This window comes from Leiobunum rupestre, chromosome 3 (genome assembly GCF_980474605.1).
Source record: "Leiobunum rupestre chromosome 3, qqLeiRupe1.1.hap1, whole genome shotgun sequence".
NCBI lineage: Eukaryota > Metazoa > Arthropoda > Arachnida > Opiliones > Sclerosomatidae > Leiobunum > Leiobunum rupestre.
In genome coordinates this window covers 71,939,493-71,963,874 of record NC_143386.1, presented here as the reverse complement: position 1 = coordinate 71,963,874, position 24,382 = coordinate 71,939,493, and the positions used below count along the sequence as shown (strand labels likewise).

Genomic DNA, 24,382 nt, shown 5'->3' with positions numbered 1-24,382 from the left:
GAGGTTCAAGAATTTTGAAAGTTTCGGGCTGTCAAGGCCATATAATTCGTCACGTGGTTGACAAAATGTTCCGTTTGAAATGGGGGTTTCTATTCTTTCGAATGACCTTGACGGCCCTGCGAATCGAGTACGGCCGACTATTTCTAATACGAAGTAGGACGCAAACGGACAGTGAGGGGGTACCTCTTTTAGGCTGCTTTTCCCGTCCGGTTAGAGATACAGTGTCCATAATAACACTGCAGAAGTAAATTTGTTAATTTAATAGATTTTTTAATATAAGGTTTTAATTCAACTGAGAAAATCATGAATAATAAAGAGATAAACCTACAATCTGCACACAAGCGCAAATCACAATTTAAACAATCCTTTAACAAGATTTTTTTATGTAGAAGTTTAAAGACCGCACTATCTTTATACCATGCTTTAAATGAATGCAATTCAAATGAATTTGTATTTGTATAAACATAAAAGGATTTCATATTATGATTGTCAGTTTAAATAATTGTTTTAAATGTTTACTTATTTTACTTTAAAACATCAGTTTGCCCTTGAAAAATATGTAGTTAGAAAAGTGTGCCCCACCTTGACCACACATAAAATTTAAGGCTGGTGGCGGTGCTGTTCGAAACTATGTACGCCGCATAGTTATTTAATTATTTAAATCATCAAAATAACAATTTAAAAAAAAAACAAAAAGTGATAAAATCATAATTTTAATAACTCTATTTCAACATTTTAGTCATCATTAGTCTCTCTGTACCAAACATTTTGATAGAAAGGTAGTTAGTTGTTCCAATTCTACCTCGCGTTGTGAAGAAGGACGGATGCCATTACATTTAGAAGGTAGACGATATTAAATTTTTATAACATATATAATATAATATTGTGTAGATTTTTCGGCTTATTCTCGGGGGGTCCCGGTTTAGCGCAATGTAGCTGTAATGTAAGTGTTCAAATAATAAATAACTGATTCCCCTGAAACTGCTTATTTGATACCAAAGCTAATTTTTTTTAGCCAATAATTATAATTTAAATAATCGGTGCTTAATTTTAAGCAACGACGTCTTCTCCCATAAATTGCCGTAGCGAAAGTAGCCACAGTAGTACAGTACACACGTTTTATAAAGTTTGTCTCCACCTTTCTATATAATAGGCGCTTCAATAAATGTTGCTCTCTTCTTCGTCCCTCCCCTACGCGCATGCGCGTGAGTCACTGTATAAAATAGTCACGTGTTTATGTTGGTTTTATTTGTAAGGCTAAAGTTGATTTTCTTTCTCTCAGGAGGCGCGTGTTAATTTGAACTTCTTATTGACTTTGCGGACGGACCAAGTGCTGAGTGTTACGCAACCTCTCAACATCCAAAGGCAGGGTTCCCACCAATTGTTCACGGTATTCGTCTTAGTATCTATTTGCGATTTATTTGGGGAATCGAACCCGGGTCTGCTGCGTGCAAGAGATTTACTCTAACCACTAAGCCACCGACGCTTGTTCAACTACGGTGTTTTTCGAAAACCGCTTTGGCGAATGTCCTTTACGAAGATATAACGTTAGGTACTATAATTTAATCTACATCATTTTAAATATTTATAAATTATATTAATCTTATATTTAATTAAATATTTATAAATTATATTAATCTTATATTTAATTAAATATTTATAAATTATATTAATCTTATATTTAATTAAATATTTATAAATTATATTAATCTTATATTTAATTAAATATTTATAAATTATATTAATCTAATATTTAATTAAATATTTATAAATTATATTAATCTTATATTTAATTAAATATTTATAAATTATATTAATCTTATATTTAATTAAATATTTATAAATTATATTAATCTTATATTTAATAAAATATTTATAAATTATATTAATCTTATATTTAATAAAATATTTATAAATTATATTAATCTTATATTTAATAAAATATTTATAAATTATATTAATCTTATATTTAATAAAATATTTATAAATTATATTAATCTTATATTTAATTAAATGTTTAAGTATATTAATCTTATATTTAATTAAATGTTTAAGTATATTAATCTTATATTTAATTAAATGTTTAAGTATATTAATCTTATATTTAATTAAATGTTTAAGTATATTAATCTTATATTTAATTAAATGTTTAAGTATATTAATCTTATATTTAATTAAATGTTTAAGTATATTAATCTTATATTTAATTAAATGTTTAAGTATATTAATCTTATATTTAATTAAATGTTTAAGTATTTTAATGTTATATTATATTGATCGTGATCAGGAATTGAACTCGGGCCGCTTTGTTACCATGCGGATGGTTCATCTCCGAGCCATTGACTTCCTTAGGGAAAATATTTAAGTAAAGGAACCATTATGATAAGGCGGGTTTTGTTACTAAACGGATGAATACAATATCTGTGGATATTTTTTATATAACTTAATTTTTTAATTTTTGTGAACTTGTTTTTATTTCGTCGGGAATTGAACCGGGAGCGCGGTTTTAGGACCAAACCCCAAGTCTTGAGTATGGTACCCCTTACTCTCCAGAATAACATTTTAGCCTTCCTGGTACTAAGATCAAGATGAGGCTTCCATGTTAACTTACTGTCGAGAATAACACCGAGTTATTTCACCTCAGTTGACTTGACCAAGACGGTCCCAAAGAATGAAATATCGTTAAACAAGTCCTTTACCTTCCATCGCGTGAAAGGAACCAGGCTCGTCTTATCAGAACTGACGGTGAGGCCAACCTCTCTACACCAGCATTCCACAAAGATGAAAGCATTTCTCATCACAGCCGAAATGGTTCCTGGGAACTTCCCAGTAATAATCATCGCAACATCGTCAGCATAACCAAAGCCGCGACAGCCATCCCTGTTCAGCTTCACCAAGAGTTCGTCCACAACCAGGCACCACAGCAGAGGTGAAAGAACACCCCCTTGAGGGCAGCCCCGGCTGGTGGTGACCCGCAGTGATTCGCCAAGCAAGGAGATCATCGCGACCGAATCAGTCAACATAGAATCGATCCAAAGACCCAACGTATCATTGATATGAAACGTTTGACAGCCTTAAAGACTTTATCAAAAGTCCCCTAGATGTCCAGAAAAACAGCTAACGCTATTTTTCTGAACTCAATTGCACGTTCAATGCAGTGAATTATGCAATGAAGGGTAGTTTCAGTAGATTTGCCCTTTTGATAGGCATACTGAGCAGCAGAGAGGGGTGTAACACTAAAAACCTTATCTCTAATATGTCTATCAACTAATTTCTCCAAGACCTTTGGGATAAATGAAGTTAGACTGATTAGTCTAAATGCCTTAGCCTCGAGACGACTGGTTTTCCCGGGTTTAGGAATAAAGATAACCTTTGACTGTTTCCAAGAGCCCGGTATATGCCCGAGAGCAATACAATTCCTGTAGATTCTGCACAACACAGTACAGAGAATATCAATAGGATGGGTGAGATTCTATCCGGCCCAGAAGCCTTGTAAGGCTTAAATGACTTTATAGCCCGCATAAACTTGGAGTGAGTGACAACTTGTTTTGCCAAGTCCCAATCAATCTTCTTAGTTTTTTTGAACCGAAGAGGAAGATTCATTTGTATCAGTGGATCTGGAGTCTGGAAAGTGAACCTCCAGCATAGGCTTGAGTGTCTCCTTTCCAGAACTGGAGTAACTACCTTCAACTTGATAGTACCCAGATGTTTGGGATTGTCATTAGCCATAATTTTCATTAGTTTGGATGTAGTGGGAATATCAGAGATACTCTCTCAAAAATCCCCCCAGGAAGCCTGTTTAGCTTCTCGGATGGCCTTATGATAGGAAGTGACCAATCACCCTACCTCTTAGCTCTATTAAAAAGCTGGCGAGTAGTTTTGCGAATTCTTCCAATCTCATTATTCAACTAAGGAACTAACCTTGGCTGGTTGGTAGACTTTGCCGGTGGTATCACCTTCATGTCCAACCGCAGTTGCCGGTGTTGGTGCTGGGCTTCTCGCCGGCTAATGGGGTGGGTACAGGACTGACCCTACCTCCTCACCAGTTGAACCACTCGCATCTTCACGCTTCTTTGTCGGTGAAGATGTCCCCCACCACTGTGATGTTGGAAATATCCGACATGGAGCCCAAGGTGACATCACCCAGTTCTCCTACCAGATCAAAGTCCAACATCTCAGTAGCAGAGTCCCCCTATCCACCCCTGTGTAGGCAGAACATCCTGCCTCCTTTGAGACTGCGACAGAATCTTCATCCATCTGGAAAATCCCTCGAATAAAGTTCTTATCACACCACTTTCATATTGAGCTTGTTGTTGTCGAGGTAAAGCCTCTTTAGAAAGACTTCAGGATCCTTCGTCCAGACATCCTTAGTCCTGAAGGCGACCTTGACCGGTTTCGGTAGTTCACTAGCCTTTATTTCTAAAAGCTTCGTGCCCTCCAACAGTCATTCTGATCAAATGATTCAAATGAGATTTAAATGATTCAAATGAGATTTAAATGATTCTTGAAAATGAAATTTAAATGATTCAAATGAGATTTAAATGATTAAAATGAGATTTAAATGATTAAAATGAGATTTAAATGATTCAAATGAGATTTAAATGATTCAAATGAAATTTAAATGATTCAAATGAGATTTAAATGATTCAAATGAGATTTAAATGATTCACATAAAATTTAAATGATTAAAATGAGATTTAAATGATTCAAATGAGATTTAAATGATTCAAATGAGATTTAAATGATTCAAATGAGATTTAAATGATTCAAATGAGATTTAAATGATTCAAATGAAATTTAAATGATTCAAATGAGATTTAAATGATTCAAATGAGATTTAAATGATTCAAATGAGATTTAAATGATTCAAATGAGATTTAAATGATTCAAATGAGATTTAAATGATTCAAATGAGATTTAAATGATTCAAATGAGATTTAAATGATTCAAATGAGATTTAAATGATTCTTGAAAATGAAATTTAAATGATTCAAATGAGATTTAAATGATTCAAATGAGATTTAAATGATTCAAATGAGATTTAAATGATTCAAATGCGATTTAAATGATTCAAATGAAATTTAAATGATTCAAATGAGATTTAAATGATTCAAATGAGATTTAAATGATTCAAATGAGATTTAAATGATTCAAATGAGATTTAAATGATTCTTGAAAATGAAATTTAAATGATTCAAATGAGATTTAAATGATTCAATAGAGATTTAAATGATTCAAATGAGATTTAAATGATTCAAATGCGATTTAAATGATTCAAATGAAATTTAAATGATTCAAATGAGATTTAAATGATTCAAATGAGATTTAAATGATTCACATAAAATTTAAATGATTAAAATGAGATTTAAATGATTCAAATGAGATTTAAATGATTAAAATGAGATTTAAATGATTCAAATGAGATTTAAATGATTCAAATGAAATTTAAATGATTCAAATGAGATTTAAATGATTCAAATGAGATTTAAATGATTCACATAAAATTTAAATGATTCAAATGAGATTTAAATGATTCACATAAAATTTAAATGATTAAAATGCGATATAAATGATTCAACTGAGATTTAAATGATTCAAATGAGATTTAAATGATTCAAAAGAAATTTAAAAAATTCAAATGAGATTTAAATGATTCAAATGAGATTTAAATGATTAAAATGTGATTTAAATTATTCGAATGAGATTTAAATGATTCAAATGAGATTTAAATGATTCAATTGAGATTTAAATGATTCAAATGAGTATTAAATGATTCAAATGAAATTTAAATGATTCAAATGAAATTTAAATGATTCAAATGAAATTTAAATGTATATAATAAACTTATTATTTACCATGGTGAATATTAGTAGAAATTATGTTTAATTCAGAGAAATTAAAACTAACGAACGACTGAAGAAGAGCCTCGGCTCGAAACGTCTTGTATAAAATAAGTTTTATCTTCTAATACCATGCCGTTTTCTCTGAATTAAACATAATTTCTAGAAATTTAAATGATTCAAATGAGATTTAATGATTCAAATGAGATCGGTTTTATTGCGTGAATAAAGTTGACTAGTCATTTTTATAAAGTTGTTTATCAGATACGTAAGTGGCCTAGTATTTAACTCTAATTTGAATCATTTCAATCACGTTTGAAATTCTTAGCAAAGTGCGAAACGTTTCAAAGGTCGAAGGTCGAGGGGGTGGTACCTTCCCCGGAATTATCATTTCAATCATGATTTTATCATTAAAATCTTGACCAGGATTATTTGGCTATTGCTATTTCTGTATCGCAGCAAAGATAGTATTATTTATTTAAAAATCGCAATTAGTTAAAATCTTGGATTAACTCAGTAAAACATGTTTTATTCACATGCATTTTTTACCATCATATTGTACTTCCACAATTTCTGTGATATTAAGCTACATAATAGAATACACCTTTTTTAAAAGGTGGTCAAAAATGCTGATCCATCCAGCAAAATTTTAATTTATATGAAAGACCATATTTAACGATTTTTAACCGAAAACCCGAAACTACGCGAGATAGGAAATTAGTCTCCATATAAATTAAATTTTCGTAGAATAGGTCGACATTTTTACCCACCTTTTAATGTAGGAGTATTGCGCACTCGAAACGGTATGTGTATTTTAAAAACGTGTACGATAAGTGCTTCTAATATTTTATTCTCGATGTAGTGTTTGCGATAGGCTTTATTCTCGCGTTTCATAGAACCGTAACAGCCTTCTACACCACCTGTTGAAATGTATAATTTGGTTTCCCAATCCTATGCCAAGTCATTTCGAATTTGTCGCACAGCGCAACATGAAGCTTAGTGACAGAAGCAAGTCGTTTTTGAACGTTTCCGGGAGCGTATTGGTGGGCTTAAGTTTGGGGAATTTTTACACTTTGGGCACCCTTAGTCCTTACATCACGTCGTACTTGCGGATCAAGGTAGATCCGACGTTCACGGAAAGTTACATGATTTGGATTAATGGCTTCTTTATGCTCGGAGATGGTTTGCTGATGCCTTTGGGCGGCTACGTCGCTCCCTATGTCGGCACTCGCGTCGTGGCTGCCGTCGGATGCCTCATTTTCAGGTACGCTTTTTGCACCTCATAATCTCTCTTAAGCATTACCATAAGTAACATAAAATACGTATATTATTCCAACGAAAATTTTAAATGATAGACTAGTTGTTGTTTCGACCATGATAACTTAAATCATAGGCTAGCGTGACTGAGGATTGAGAATTCTCCGTAAGATATGAGTAGTGGGAAGTGTTAGGAAATGGTGTCTGAAAAGTGTTCGCCACCGGAGCTTTCTTACGGCTGACGGAAGGCCTTTGGAAATTTAAATGTTTCCAAATTAAAAATAATTGATTAATATGATTAATTTTCGAAACGGAACATATGGATTTTTAGAAACACTTACTTCGTTTCCGTCGGTAGTTATTTGCGTATATAAACTGGATGTCTTTCGAAACTGATGATTTCCACTTTCAAAATGTTAATCTTGAAAATATTTTAAACTTAGCCATGTTTATTAGTTTATATCGACCTCCTAATTATTTTTATCAAAAATATACAGGGTGTTTTGAATAGCTCTGACTGGGCATTTTTTCAGAAACTGCAAGAGATAGAGTTGCGAAATTTTCAGAGCATTATTTCTAGTGTAGGATCGTGTTAAATCCTAAATTTCAAAAAAATCGGAAATAATTTCGGGTTGCTGTAAAAAAATATTTTTTCACCGGTAGGTGATACAAAAAACGTTTCTATGAGAAAGCTGTAGAGTGCTGTCGAAAATGTTCAAAGAAATTGGTTTCATTGGAAAAGAACACTTTTTCACGAAGACATGAGCTGATGAAAAAAAAACTATCTGTCCATAGGGGCCTTTAGCCTTCGTATTTTTGTACGTAAATGAAAGAAATGTCTGAAAGATTTAATTGAATGTTTTTTTCGAATAAACATAAGAATTTTACAAGTGAGGTTCTATGATACCTCCGTTTGCCGCGATACATGTTTGGGCACGATGAAGCATGTTTTGAAACGAGCGTCTGATCATATCAGGAGTGACAAGTTCGAAGGCTGCAATGATTCGGTGACGCAAATCTTCGATGTTCTCAACAGGCGTCAAGTAAACTTGTGCTTTGATGAACCCCCACAAGAAAAAGTTAATCGGAGGTAGATCCGGAGACCTCGCAGGCCATCGAACGTGACCGTTCCTGCCAACCCAACGCAGAGGGAACTCGTTGTTAAGATGCTCCACTACACATCTAGGTATGTGGGGTGGTGCGCCGTCATGTTGGTACAACATCTGTCTGTAAGCTTCCAGCGGAATATCTTCTAAAGCGTCTGCTATTTCATTCTGCAAAAGCGCAAAGTATCGTTGTCCAGTAAGACAGGCTGGGCGGAAAAATGGGCCAATAACTCGATCCCCGAGCAAACCCGCCCAAACAGTCGGAGTTGTTGTTGATGATGGTGAGGAAAACCCCAGTGAGGATTTTCCTCACACCACATGTGGTTGTTTTGATGGTTGAAAAGGCCATCTCTCCCAAAGGAACACTCGTCGCTCACCAGCATTTGATTGATGAAATTTGGGTTCTCATCAGACATGGTTATTAGCCAGTTGCAGAAATCAAATCTACGTTCCATATCTCCTTCGTGCAGAGCTTGGTGGAGAGTCGCTCGATACGGATGGAAGTTGTGATTGTGAAGAGTGGTCCACACGACGTAGTTCGTCGTTAATCCGAGATCGTCGCTTGCACCTCTGAGAATACGCAACAAAATAGGCTAGAACGAAATTTGGGATTGACGTTTCCGTAAGTCTGAAAGTCACGAACAGCTCCAAGAACATAGTTGTGGCTTGGTCTTCTATCTGGATATCGAACGGCGAACAATTCACTAACCCTATGCGCGTTACAATTGGCTTCACCATAAAAGCACGTTGACCACGAGAATAATTTAGTGGCATGTTGATTAGACTCAATAAACGTTAGAGATATATGTTTACAACTCTTGTAAGATATCGTCGGCCCGATCGCGATTGAAAACAAGTCGGCAAGCCAAAATATACCACTCCTCGGAAGAATTGTCCCTAGTGGTATTAATTTCTTGAGACGACCCTTAAAGATATCTCCGCAATTCAGAGTTATTTACTAAAAACGTAATCCCGGTTCAATCCCGCCCGGTATAAATTTTTAATTTTAATTAAAATAATCGAGACGAAAAAACGGAGTTTAATTTATTCAGAATAATATAAACAAGTTCACCAAAATAAAAAAAATCGCCGTATCATAATGGTTCCTTTACTTCAATATTTTGCCTGTGATGTGTTTTGTTTTCATGGAAGTCAGTTGCTCGGCGGTGAAACATCTGCTTAGTAACACGGCAACCTGGGTTCGATTCTTGGTCATGATCGTATTTTACATTTAAATTATTAATTAATAAATTAGTTATAAAATTATAAATTTAATTCATAAATATTTGATATGGATTAGTTGTTAGAGTAAATCTCTGGCACGTAGGAGACTCGGGTTCGATTCCCGGCTGGCGTCAAAAAATAGCAAATTGATACTAAAACGAATACCATGAACAATTGGTGGAAACCCTGCCATTGGACGTTCAGTGGTGGCCATAACACTCAGCACTCGGTCCGTTCCAAAAGTCAATAAGAAGAAGTTGAAGAGAAAACGACCATACACACACAAACACAACAAAAACAAACACAACAAATTCAACACCCACAACCGTCATAACACAAACAGCACACACCCAACACCCACAACTGTCATAACACAAACTCAACATTCACATAATACACATAAACATTACAATAACGAAATATCCAATCAACCTGACTTACAACTGTTGCGACGAAAAAATTATCAAAACCCTACCGCATCTTAATCCGCTAACGCTCACCGTCGCATGGTGGTATTGCCAACCCTTCGACTTCGTTCCCTAATTCCTAGCAACTGCGAACGCAAAGAGTCCTAGAAACTGCGTACGCAATGATTAAGCTTTGCACCGAAAATGCGAACGCGTTCGCAGGCCGGACACACAGACAGACAGACACGGTGATTGTATAACACCTCCTAGGAGAGGTAATTATAATTAAAGTAGTAATCGGTATTGCGTCGGCATGACGTACAGAATCCGACGCCTGCCCGACCCCGACCCCGACCCCGACCCCGACCCCGACCCCGACCCCGACCCCGACCAAAAATGGGATTTCGTGTGCTACTGGGCGAATGGTTGAAAATTAAAAGATTTCACATTAAATACTAATTGAAAACTTGACCTTTGTGCGTAGTTGGCGTTTTGGTTAGTTACGTGTACTTTTTTAAGGGATTTAATCTTTTAACGTGATTTCTTTCATTAACGTAAAAAAATGCTAAAGTTATTGGCCCCTATGGACAGAGTGTTTTTTGTTCTTGGTGTAATAACCAGTTTTACTTAATGAGGAGTAAATAGTAATCGACTATTTAGTCCTTGAAAAATATTTCAGTATTAAAAATAGATGTGATTGATGGAAGTGAGTCTTTCGCCATTGATTTATTCGGTGGCAAAATTGTCTCATAGAAATTCACAATGATCAGTATGGTCACGCCAAGAATTTAGTTATTTATGTTTAGTTGTAATGACTATGTTGAGACTATTCGTGGCGTCATAGTCGAATTTGCCCCGGGCACAAGAGGGGGAGGAAATATTTCACTGGTGTTTGCTTCAATCGCTTCGGAAGACTTCGTATTTTGACCTGTCATATTTGATTTTTTTGGGGTAAAGCATCCTACTCTTCAAACATGAAGGGGATTTTGATAAACACTTAGAATCGTTTTAGCATAGTCATTCTTCCGACAGCATAAATAAAATATTGTTAGTCAGGCGTATTCATACCTTCATTTTGTATTTAGAAATTTCTTTGTAATGAATAAATCTTTTCCGTGTAGTGGGTTTTCGGCTTTTTCGGCGTTTTCTATAAACCAAAGCTTCATCCTATTCTGCATCACGTATGGATTCGTCGCCTGGATTGGAGCCGGAATTGTATCGTCGGTTATCACGACCGAAGGCATGAAAGTAGGTAATGATTAATAAAAATGCATTCTGTGATTGCTCTTAACGTCGTAGCAAATGTCGTAGCTAAACCCCGACTTGAAAGGGAAGCCATAACATTACCATCACACGATCCTGCGATACACTTGGCCACCATGGGCGTCTTAATGTCATGGTCGACAAAAGCAAGTTACCAAAGATACGAAAATTGGCCACACACACGAAAAACGTACTCCTCCTTTATGGAGAGAGAGTATCGTAGTGTCTGTCTCCCCCAACAGGGGAAGGCTTTCACGAGGAATGGCGTAGTCTTCTTCCTGGAGTCACAAGCCCACATATTCTCTGCTCAACTGAATACAATCTTACAATTAATTCAAGGGATCACATAAAAACACGGTCACGTTGTTGAAATACAGGGGCTAAAAAAATAACGATTAACGGGAGGTAGGCCACTGGTAGGCCTTTTTTAAATACCAAAAATTCATTTAAAATTGTAAAATAATCAATTAACGGGAGGTAGGCCACTGGTAGGCCCTTTCTTAAGTACCGAAAAATTATTTAAAAGGGCAAAATAATCGATCGAAGGTAGGTAGGTAGGAAAATTCGTTTAAAATGGGAAAATAATCGATAAACAGAAGAAATAATCGAGTAGGCCCTTTTAAAAAAAACGCAAATTTTTACTTTTGAAATTGCTGATGCGTTGTTTAAATATACAAAATATTACGATAATTATCTAAAAATTAAGTAATAATACGTTTCATTTAAAATAAGGCCAACCTGTAAAAATATAACGTAAAATTCTTTAGAAACACCGGGAGTAGTGGCGTACTCCTGTAATCCCAAGCGTCTGGGAGGCAGAGTTGGTGGATGGCCGTGTGAGGTAGACCACTAATCCCCCAACGGATGGTTGTCATACTTCCGCCACGGGTGTCCCAACCCTATCCCTAAGTATCCCCCCGTTGGCGTGGCGGTAACACATATCTCGCACCTGATTAATCAAATGGACGAGCGGACTGAATTGTCCCACCCGTCACAATCGCTCATAACGAGCTTCTAAAAAAAATAATAATAATTAGAAACTATCATAAAAAGTTGGCTCAATTCACACTTATCTTGGCTAAAGGTACATGTAGGCCACTGGTAGGCCCAGACCGCCTGTCGATCGGTAAGTCTTATAAAAACAGTGGTAATTTTGAATTTGTAGCAGACGAATATTTTTACCAAATTCTGAGAAAAAAGGGCTATAAATAAGTAACTTGGTTTAGCAAAATTGGCTGCCTTTGCCGATATGTACCGGAAAGACCCGTCGACTGCAACATCTCCCATGAGGTCATCGGGTAAATTATTCATACTTTTTTGTGATAAATTAACGATAAATAGCACTGCCCAATTCCGAGTTTTAGAACTGCCTAAATCTGCCAGAACTGCCCACTATTTTAGGCCCTGTTAATGACAAAGGGGTAAGACAATTCCGTACAGTTATCATATTAAATGAACTTTCTGAATAGAGAACTCTACCGGTATTTTCTCCTGACATCGATATGTGTAGGAAATGTTTACTTAAAATTGAGTTTTAATTACATCAACTAATTTTCAAAAATATTATTAAAATGTTAATATATAGGTTCATTTCAAAAGCCATCTGGTGAAAACTGTTCCCTCTCTATTATGAAGACTCACTTTCGCTACATCATGATGTCGTCTTTAATTTCCGTCGACTTCCCATAATTTCGGGAGATAAAAAGATGGTCAGATAAGATATAGAAGTAAGGGAAGTGAGTCTTCATATAGTATGGGGAACGACATTTTCACCAGGTGACTTTCGCAATTGACTTTTAGTAAAATAAGTTGTCTCAAGTTATAAATACCGACCCTTGACGTTCTTTGTTTAATTACCAAGCAGTTGTAGCATTTGGAGAACAAGGTCTGAAAATGGGCCGAATAAAATCACTTGATGGATGGTTCCCGGCATTTTAACCAAGGATTCTTCATAACAGGATAGTTGCCTACGATAAAACCTGTATTAGAGAAACTGCGCGAGCAACCTGGGGATTAATACCATACTCTAAGGGTGCGAGCATCTTGTTTTGACAGTCTGAAGGACAAATTCCAGTCTTTACAAAATGGCGCGTTCCTGGAATTTTTTTTTTATATATCATATATACCTTTGATATCATTAATTCGGAATTCGCTGTTCTCAAGGGCATTGTAACTGCTGACAATTTTGACATCGCTTACAATGGCGGCTGACCGTCGCTATCAATGGAGGGGTTTCGAGGGGGAAGCGAAAAAGGTGTTTGAACCCAATAGTGCCGCTTGTAAGAACCTTGGTTTGAACCCTTTTTCGAGTAAGGGGGTGAACCTAGGCCTTTAAACCAAGGTTAAAACGTTTTTTAGAAGGCTACTAAAAAATAAAACTAGCAGGCGACAAAGAAACAATTTGTCCTTGAACCTGTAGATTTTTGAAAAACGTCCCGAAAGCTATTGCGCATGATCGCAGGCTTTCCCCGTCGCGGTTTACGGTCGACAACTCATCGTGTTATGAAGAATCCTTGTTTTAACAAACGTTAAAGAGTAAAAACACTATCTTAAGCAGAGTAAGATACAGTACATACATTAGGGGCGATCTCGACTTTCAAAATCACGGAAATATATTAAAATCTTATATTAAAAAAAAAACTACAACTATAGACATATTGAGATCCGGACCTTTTAAAAGACAAGAAAAGTGGCGTGGTATAAATTGCTGAAACTGCAGCATGACATTGAAGTTACTAGCTAATACATTGGACGTTATACGGCAGCGCCAATGGTGGACTTCCTATGAAATAGATCATGCCATATTTTTCCCCTGTCACCAGCGACACGGTGCAGGTCCTGCCACGTGGGTTTTCCCCGTTACTTCTGCCTTCCTTTAATATGAAAATTTTAGCTATTGTAATATGAAAATTTGAGCTATTGTAAATGTTATGTCTTTATATCATATCCAGGGACGCAACAACCTCCAAAATGGTTGTGTGGACACCCTGGACACCACCTGTTGTTGCGCCCCTGATCATATCGATGGTTAACATATTTGGCGTACAAAGCCTGAAAGCGATAAACTAAAATTTCAACAGCGTGGCAAAAATATATAATACCGTTACCTTAGTATATCACCTATATTTTATTTGAAATGTGACGAAAATAATTAAAATACGTATTTTATATTTGTGACATGCGTGTTCAATGTAGGAAACGTCAACTGCGTAGGATTGATTTTATTCTTCAAATATTATTGAATAAGATCATTTCAAAACAGAATTGCCGAATTTTAATTACAAAGGTAATTTGGAGGGAGAATATTGGTTAGCGTGCTTAAACGGGCGACTTTTAGAAAATGACGGTCTAGACAGTGATAATGGTGATCTCGACTTTCTATTCAAATGGTATTTTACCAAACTTGACTTGGGCATTATTTTTTATTTCTTTTTAGAAATATATTGATAACTTCAGAATATTTTCGTTATATGAGTATTCCATCATATTACTTTTATTTTAGTGGTTTAAAAATATTTTATAATCATTAAAAAGCATGCTTTTAATTGAATTGCTATATATTTTTATGGATTTTCGGTCGAGATCGCCATTTAGTATAGCCCCCGGGCTATATTCGGCCCGGAACTGAAGCCTGTAACTTTTCCTGGTTTTTGGAATTTTGAAAGGTAGTTCCAACTGCTAGAACCATTAGTAAACTTAAATCGGTCCGGGAACATTATGGGGCGAGATAAAGTCGGCGGACTGAAACACCGAGAGGACGCTTAAAATTACGAAAGTTATCCACTGTAAAATCATATTGTATATATTTCATAGATGGCGCCACTCTAAAGGTAATAAACCCCTTACCGCTGGAGAGCGCTCGCCTAAAAATAAAGTTAGTAGTTTATCTCTCGTACCCTACGCTTGTAGCTCATTCAATTCGCTTAATCATATTCAAGTTAAAGTTAGACCGGAACATCAAAGTAAAAGAATATAACATGGTGTCAGAGTTTTAACAACGAACTCTCGTTTTCTGCCTAAATCTATCGGGTATAGCTGTGTTTCTTTTGTAATAGTGCTTCTCCTCTTACGACAATAGCGTCAAATATCCCTACGATTAAACCCTTTGCCTACCCTACTGAATCTTGACGTTTCTGGAAGCAAGACTTTGTAGACTACATCACAGCTATGAAATACAGTGCTGAGCCTGAGGATTCGCAAACCGCTCTATTTTCGTGATGAACTCAAGCAAAACTACTGATGGTTTACCCTACAACCGATAGCTTGTGCAACAGAGTTTACTTTAACGCAAATACTGGACGAATTCGATAGTCATTTTCAGGACTACCAAAATGAATCTACGCAGCTTTTATATTTTTGAAAATAGAAACAAGGTGAAAAATTTCAAGATTTCTATACCCGACTAAGATATACTATTGTCGAATGTAATTATGGAAACTCGGAAGATCGCATGTTACGTGATAAATTAGTTCAAGGCCAACGAAATAATGCCGCACTAAAAAGGCTACGAGTCTCGAACAGGCCGTAACTGCACGCAAATCTGCCAAACAACCGAGAGTACACGTGGACGCCAGGAGCGCTAGACCGTGGGAATAGTAGACCGAAATTTCAAGACCGTGGGAGCAGTAGGCTCAGGTCAATATTTTAACTGGTTCTTGCGTAAAATACGCTCTAGTACCTAATTCTAAAGTACCACTGATTAATCTGAAATTCTTGATAACTTCCTTGAACTGCGTTCTTATCTTGGGACTCCAAGCTATAGTTTCAATCTGAACCTGATCTCCGGAATCAAATATCGCAAGCTTCAAGACAAATCTGATCTTAATATTATGTCAGTCTCAAAAGTATCAGAAGCAAAGCTGCATTCTCACGACTAACCGGAATCTATCGTTAAAGAATTTCACGACGTTTTTCTGGAATAGGCAGACTCAATCGAGTTGTGAAAATACAGCTGAAAGAATAAGCTGTATCTCACGTATCCTCACCTTGAAAAATTCTATTTGTATTTACACGATGTAGTAAGGGTCGAACTTCAACGCATGGAAACAACGGTATAAACACTAAAACCGTGTTCACACTAGACACTTTAGAAACGTTTTAAACGGTTTCAAAAACTAAAATGATAAAATTTTTTATCAAGAATATTTATCGTGTCTATTAAAACAGTTGACTACGAAAATTTTCAATTTGATCTTTCGAACCCATTTTCAAACGTTTCTAAAGTGTGTAGTGTGAACGCGGCTTAAGGTGGATAAACCTACCGGTTGGATGAGTTCAATTACAATAGTAGAAAAACGAACTAAACCACTTGACAATGACACTACTCGCAAGAATAAAGTACCTGCTGTTCGAATATGTCACGATCCACGACCTCTAAATGAAGCGATTAAACGAGCGCACTATTCAATACCAAGTCCGGATATACTAATCCCTAATCTTACTTGATGCTAAAAACGGGTTCTAGCAACAACCTCTCGAAGAAGAATCGTCGTACCTTACAATATTCGCTACACCATTGGGACCATTTCGATTTCTCGTTTAAACTGCACACACAAATAATTAATTTTTTTGAATGAAAGTACAGTAATTCCTTTCTATGACGATTTCAATTTTGAATGCATTAAATTCTTTGCCGAGGACATAGATTAGTCGTACCCGCGAAAGCTAGATCAGATATTCTTGCACTTAGGGGTCAAACATGAGTAACGACTAAATGCCAACTGTGTCAAGAATATCAATACGAACCACTCCTAGATCGCCAATTACAATCTCAACCCCAGGGAAAAAGTTACATAGTTCTTCCGGTGGTCGATCTTCTTGGGTTACGCGAGGTGATGGGATTCGTATTTTTCTTTTTCAGTTTTACCGCCTGGTAAACTACATTATTCGCGGCTTTCAGCTTCTCCGCATACGTACGCGTTCGGCTATATTCGAGCCTAGTTTATTTCCTTAAAATAGTGGGGCACAGACACGAAACACTGCTACTGATCTAAACCCCTTAAGCTTAATGGAAAATTAATCGCACGCTAAATTAAATTTAACACTTTTAAATCTGTAGACACTAGCTGGCTCTAATTGTAACAATACGTTTTGGAAATAATTAATTGTAGCATCTGACTTACCATAAATTTCTTTCAATAATTTTACAGTTGCATCTTTGGCTTCATAGCTCGCTACAAGATTTTTAGCTTCGGCAGTTAATATGAAAGTAAATATTAAAATTTTTGTACCTGCGGCTTGAATTTCGGGTTGGCTCCTGACTTGGCTATTCGTTACCGAAAACTATCGTTATGGATAGGCCCCCTTTGGTTTGTCATTGAAATCTAGATAGGTAGCGGCTAAAGCAGACCCTATTAATTTTTCTTCATCGTTATTCATTAATTTGACATTTTTAATAATGATAATTGCATTTTAATATTTTTTTGCTTATATTTTTATAAGTTTATTTAAGAAAAAACGTTCTTATGACTTTTTAATCTGTCGGTAGCAAACGCTACCTAGGAGAAGCTTGCACCGTTACGCCACCTATAGACTCGTTTCGGTCGTGAATAGTGATTTTTCGGTGTAACGATCGGTGTCGTTTGACTCCTTTCGAAGTTCTTTGAGGTTGATTGTGAAGTCCTGTACCTTTTTCTCGAGGGAACCCCAAACGAAATCCCTTTGGAGGAATAGATTTCAGTATTGTTGTTCCATCTTCTCTTTTGGGTCTAACTCCTCGTCTCCGGAAGCGTCCTAATAGAGTAATTTCACTTATTAGCTTTGGCTATGGCAGCCATTTTGTGCGGGGTTTTTCTCTACGCGAAAAGGCATGGATGACGTCGTGCCACGTGAGAGTGAAATCACTGAATAGTCGTCTTCTTCTGTGGATTCTCGAATTGCAGGTAGCTCCACCCTTTCCGTCACGTGACTCAGACATTAGTTTTCCATTCTCAAAACACGTGAGCACAACCAAAACCTCAAAATTAAAACGATCCTGTGTCCCTTTAACAGCTTCAAATAAAATTAACTTTTATAAAAAACTAAGATGATATTAATCTTGAAAATAATGATCGAGACCTTAAAAATGGCGATCTTTTAAAATGAGACTTTGCGACACTTATGCTATAAGATAATTTTAAAATTTAAAGAAAATAAAATTTTACTCGAAATATTTTCAAATTCAATAGCTAGACCATTTCTAGGTAATTAATTGTCAAAACTGACTGCGCCTTATATATGTTACTTGCGAAGGTGATCTAATTTGATATGAAAATATCTTCGAAATAGGCTTCAAGCTTAGGAAATATATCGCCATCCGTCAACTAAATATTTGAAGAAATAGCAGATAAACTTTTAATTTCAATGTTTTTCAGTTGAAATTTTCAGCTGTTGTGCAGAGAGAATTTTGATCGAGTTAGCAGCTTTCATATCTTCAATTTTATAATTGAGTAACTTCATCGTTAGGCGGTGACCAAATTTTAAACTACGCGCAAAGCCTGTTGTTAATACTAATCCAATATTACGCGTTTATTTCCATAGTGGTTTCCAGCTCATAAAGGATTAGTCAGCTCATTAGTGCTGTGCGGCTTTGCAGTAGGCGGAGTCGTTTTGAACGCCATCCAAACTGCTTACATCAACCCGGAGAACCTTACACCGGATCTGACAGGCATCCACATTGGGTATGACAAAGATCATAAGCTGTCAGTTTCGTAAATTGAACCTGGGTAGGGCTCAAGGTGTGGTGACGGAGTGGTTAGCACTTACCCCTCGCAGCAAGAGGAGCCGGGTTGAATCCCAGCTTGTGGCACTGGATGAAAACTCGGAACAACTCCTTCTGCGTTGAGATTGCAAGTTCTCTCCCCACTGGTTTAAGGGGTTTCCCCTCGAGCTCTTCGGTTTCCCCTTCCATAAAACTTTTTGACGTTAACGGTAATAGTTAGTGTAGGGAGTTGTTGGTTCGCGTGGCATGAAGGGCTTTGTAATAATAATAACAATAATCAGCTAGGCTAATACCCAAGGCACCACCTTAGGCCTAATTCATCGAGTGACTTTTAAAGCCTTTAATTCAGATGGCCGTGTTACAGTGCATAGGAGGGTGGTGGTAAGCCCTGCAAGCAACGCGAGCCAACAGCTCCCTACACTAACTATTACCGTTAACCTCAACAAGTTTTTATGGAAGGGGAAACCGAAGTGCTCGGTGGAAAACCCCTTAAACCAATGGGGAGAGAACTTGCAAACTCAACGCAGAAGGAGTTGTTCCGAGTTTTCACCCAGTGCCACAAGCTGGAATCGAACCCGGCTCCTCTTGCTGCGAGGCTTCCCACCACCCACCTGAATTAATGGCTTTAAAAGTCGCTTGATGACTTATGCCTAAAGTGGTGCCTTGGGTAGTAGCCTAGCTGATTATTATTATTATAATTACCGTAAGAGAAAAAGGCTTCCTTGGCTCTAAGGCAGTGGCGTAGCCAACATTTTTGTTTGGAGAGAGGGCTGGGGGCACCCAATTGAAATATAAAAACCATAATAGCTTTGTACTGGCAGATAGCTAATAAAAACCAATAAAGAGAGAAGAATTAGAGAACAACAAATGACACGTGACGTTTAACGACAAAATCATAGAACTAGCCAAAGAGAGCGTTGAAGATTTTGACGAACTTCACGTCAAACACGTCAAATAAACACTAACATATTTTGAACGAGAAGCACGCAATCTTAAGTAAACAATATGGGTTAGCACAGTAGCAGCTAAAACGAGCCACACTTAAACTGTTAAAGAGATTGGCGGTCAGGGGATACTAAAAACTGTTCACATTATTAGCAGAAATTAAAAATATAAATGAACGGTCGAAGATCTAGGTTCCAATTTTGAATTTAATGAACTTCAAAAACTAACACGCCAAACGTGCTGCAATAACAGAAATGTCAACACACTGAGATACCAATCCTTCGTGCCAATAAGCGAGGGTTAATAGACAATATTTAGTTATAGAATAGACTTTATTGAAATATTGTGCTTAGAAATATAGAAATTGAGTAGGTTTTCTTTCCTGTGATAGTCCTTCATGTGGTCAATTTGAGAAGTTTAAGAAATAAAAAATTAGAGAAATATTATAAATTTAACCAATAAATTTTACAATTACGTATAAGTTGTAACACTTGAAGTTGAACTTCAATTCGCCGAAAATACATTTCGTAATTTTTTTTCTTGATTACTACAATGCTATAGTTTTGCTACAATCGTCTGGTGATGCCAATCTAGGAATATTGATAAATTGTCCCAAGTTCTACAATCCCGGCCAAAATTGAACATTATCTCATATCATCTACTTCACTTCTTATTTTGATTGTCCACTTGCATAATTATACAATTAATTTTTCTTTTGATAGCTACTTCACGGATGAATCCTTACTTGAAAGAGTTCCAAATATATTTTGGATCACTGCTATCATAACGACGATCATACAAGTGCTGGGTATTGCTTTCATTTTCACGGCACCGACTAATAAGCCCTTACCAATATCGCATGTAGTAAGTTTTAAAACGTTAACCAAACGTATTTAAAAATCTGCATATTGTGTCGTTTTCTACAGCCACAGATTTTCACTGTCGAAAAAGAGGACGAAAGTAGTCAAAACCATGAGTTGTCAGAAAATATTGAAAAAGGTCTTTCACCCAAAGAGTTATTTCGCCATAAGGAGTTCTACATATTGTGGGTTATTTTTGCGTTTCACATGATGCCTGTTAGTTTCTTAACAACGTACTATAAAGTAATTTGAAACTGTTATTCTTTTGTTTTATGAAGTATCTATTTTCTCTGTTCTTAAAAAAATTATCATTATTTAACTCTTAGTTTGGTCGTAACGATTTATTTCGTATTATGTTCAGTAGTCACAAACGCAATATAATACTTTTTAATTAAATTAATTATGTATATTTAATAAAATAATAACAACGCATTTACTCTTTACTTTCTGCCAGAGTTACGGGTTGACATTCATTAACGACGATCATTTCCTGTCGACAATTGGGACCGTAGGAACTTTCTTAACTTGTCTTAGCAAAGTGTCATTTGGAGTTCTAATGGATAGGACATCTTATAAAGTATAATAATAATAATAATAATAATATGAATACGGATGCAAAAACGACGAAGCTAGTATGTTTAAGATAACTTTGAAAATATTTTGCGTGATACTTCGAGTGTAATTAAAAGGAATGCCTATAAAATGTAGATATATTCACGTATCCATATCCAATGCGTATAACGTTACCATAATATTACGGTTATTTTTCACTTCGGTAGTAGCATGTGTATCATAGTCACTCATATCTACGTTCACGGGATATGATGTAAATTACGTCACTTCCCACTAACTTGATCCTTCAAACTGTGCCTCGCGATCACTTGAATTTATTTCCACGGTAATATTTTCAATAGCGCAATGATAATAGGTGATTCCGGAAAAGATAGGTGGTCACAGTCATGATTTGGTTATTTTCTGTTGTATGGTTAAAGTATTTTCGCGCGCACTTCTTTTTTCATTTTCAACGCGGGTGCAAAATCGCTCGAGCCACAATCTACTACGCCCAAAAACTTAACTCTTTTGTACATGTATTTGTCGATATTAAATCTCAGAATCACCTATTAGAATTTTAGAATTTTTGGCTTCGCTTATCGTATGTGAAAGAACGTCGCAATAATTGGTTTTCTATGGATATGTTATACATAGGCACTCTTATAAGTAATTATGTACGCAACATTATTTATTTTTATAAATTAACGAACAGAATATTATGTTTTCATTGTAGTTATGTTTAGCGGTGTTGAGTCTCGGAATAAGCGTCTCAGTGCAGGCTCTGTACGCGGCGCAACACGTCTCAACAGAAGTGGGCGCTAAAGCAGTGTACGCGACATTTGTGTGTCTAGGATACGCCTTCGTCGGAGGTATCTACAGTATTATCGCCGGAGTGAGCGGGAGAGCCTTCGGATTACGTCACGTGGGAGCCAACTTTGGACTTCTATTCTCATCTCAGGTTATTATCGTACCATATTCAACATTAACTTCTATCAAAAATTCATATCCCCACCTAGGAAGGATTATTGTGGGTCTCGACGCGTTTCATTGGCTAAGAAACGGAAAAACCTCGTCATCCGCAATGAGGAAGGGAGAAAGTGGGTAAACGACGAAAATAAAATGAAAGGCGAGACAGCGATGAACCTTCTAGACTGACAGTCACTCTTCATAGAATGATTTCAAAACACTAATTAACATTGGTGACAATGGATTACAAACCTTGAACTCTTATTTCATTTTGCACAATTGATTCATACTTGATACTGCTATACAGTCTACTTCGAAAATAATCAGGGTGGGGCTGTTACGAGGCAGGGCTCAGACGAAACGGTAGGGAAGGCTGAGCCTTGTGTTAGTTAGTTTTTGCCTTCATTTCAAATATTTCACATTTTATTATTTTTATATCGAATTATAGCATATTTAAAATAATTTCCTAACCAACAGACTCGGGTGACATAAAATTATTCATTTACCATTTTAACCGTAATGACTGTTAATCGTAAATGTATGGAAACCGATATTTTTTGCGAAGTGAAAACGCCAACAGCAGTATCGTGAAGGAGAGACGCCGCTGAGATGGGGACCAAACCGATCCGCGAGATTTTACCATAAATCATGATAATCACATTACAAGGTGGAGTTAGAAATTCCAGCTTTTATCCATATTAAAGGCCGCCGTAGAAACAGTTTTTCCTAGTCTTTTGGGAAATGTGTTAAATCTCTCGGAAAAGCCAGTTTAATCAAAATAACACACATTTTCAGAAATCGTTAAATCTGATTTTATATTTCACAGCATGTAGGAGTCCCGCTGGTATTTCGTTCGATACTGCGAAGACATTCGTATAGAAAACACTAATTTATTTTTCATTCAATGGCGGTTTCCATAAAATCAATTTATAAAAAATTAAAAAAATGTTTTTCTCTGCGTTACGAGCTTAAGCTTTTTAGTACGTGGACTTCAAATTCCAAATTCTTTATAGACTCCAACTCCTGCGGGTGCTCACTATCTTCAAAAGCTATAACCATAAGTCGTAATATGGTTCCATAAGTTGGTCACTTTGGGGAATATTTTACTGAGAGCTAGTCACGGAGTGACGTATCACAAGAAGAAAGGCTACACGTGACGCGGGGGGCTAGCGGACGCAAAACGGTGGCGTTTGTCTTGTGAATAGACCTCAGTAAAACTTTTCCAAGGGAAAAAAATAGTAATAATAATCAGCTAGGCTAATACCCAAGGCACCATCTTAGGCCTAAGTCATCGAGTGACTTTTAAAGCCTTTAATTCAGGTAGCCGGGTTACATTGCTAGGAGGGTGGTGGCAAGCCCTGCAACCCACGCGAGCCAACAGCTCCCTACACTAACGATTACCGTTAACCTCAACAAATAGGAAGTGTCACACTTATGTTAAAAGATTATACACTTATGCTATAACTAATGTTGTAGAACACACATTTACACGTGACCTCCTGTATTTTATAGAAACACCTATTATAAATGATATTTATTTATTATTTCAGGCAATCGGCTCTTTCGCAGGGGCATTTTTGGCCCAAGAAATACAACAACAATTCAAATGGACATGGCAGTCTTTCACAACCGTTATAGCTTTTAGTGTTGCCAGTAAATATATTTTTCCTTTGAAAGTATTTTCTTAACCAGAAATTTATACGTCTTTAATATAGGTTTGCTTCTCTGTTCCCTTTTGAAGAATAAGACAAATCAACCATGAAAAATTCACTGAAACGGCTGCGCTTTTTTAAATTAACCGAAATATTAATTTTCGGAGTTCTTGAATATTTCCTTTCTCGCACGTGATTGAACTGTATGTTTTTAACAATTATTTTTTACGATTAAGATATAAATGTTAATTAACGTTTAAAAACTTCGAAACTTCACGAATTTTTGTAGGTTGTATTACTTACTTGAATAAGGTCCACGGATCAAAATCTCTTGTTGAAAATAGTTATCTTTTAAATTAAAAGCTTGGGAAATGGTTCCACCAGCCATCCATAAAAAGGGGGGAATCACGCTTCACCACATAGGTCAGCAAGACGTTTGACCTCAGCTCTCCTGTCCTCAAGTCTTCACCTCACACTCTAACATTATGCTCTTACGCCAAGACTGTGCTTATAGGGAACAAAAACTAAGGGAATTAAAACATTTTAAATGCTGTCAGAACATAAACAGGCTAATCTAGCATGGTTCAAGTATCATTTTACTCTATATACAT

At 36.2% G+C, this 24,382-nt stretch overlaps 1 protein-coding gene and 1 long non-coding RNA gene across 2 annotated transcripts; both read left to right on the top strand.

Annotated features, from left to right (window-relative positions):
- Positions 1-6,829: 6,829 nt before the first annotated feature.
- LOC149954552 (apicoplast pyruvate carrier 1-like) lies at positions 6,830-20,853 on the top strand. Its single transcript, XM_090169954.1, has 5 exons — positions 6,830-7,104; positions 10,956-11,082; positions 18,616-18,776; positions 20,464-20,605; positions 20,668-20,853. Exons 1-5 carry the CDS (start codon positions 6,830-6,832, stop codon positions 20,851-20,853), a joined length of 891 nt encoding a protein of 296 aa, XP_090026080.1.
- A 1,089-nt stretch (positions 20,854-21,942) lies between these two features.
- On the top strand, positions 21,943-23,942 carry LOC149954551 (uncharacterized). The gene is made up of 3 exons (XR_016479890.1): positions 21,943-22,111; positions 23,670-23,772; positions 23,835-23,942. It is a non-coding gene; the product is annotated as an uncharacterized LOC149954551 (long non-coding RNA).
- Positions 23,943-24,382: the final 440 nt, after the last annotated feature.

Excerpts from the sequence above, each read along its gene's own strand:
- LOC149954552 (XM_090169954.1), top strand. The coding sequence starts at position 6,830 with ATGAAGCTTAGTGACAGAAGCAAGTCGTTTTTGAACGTTTCCGGGAGC. Across the intron at positions 7,105-10,955 it reads GTCGGATGCCTCATTTTCAG|TGGGTTTTCGGCTTTTTCGG; the intron begins GTACGCTTTTTG and ends TTTTCCGTGTAG. Across the intron at positions 18,777-20,463 it reads TATGACAAAGATCATAAGCT|CTACTTCACGGATGAATCCT; the intron begins GTCAGTTTCGTA and ends TTCTTTTGATAG.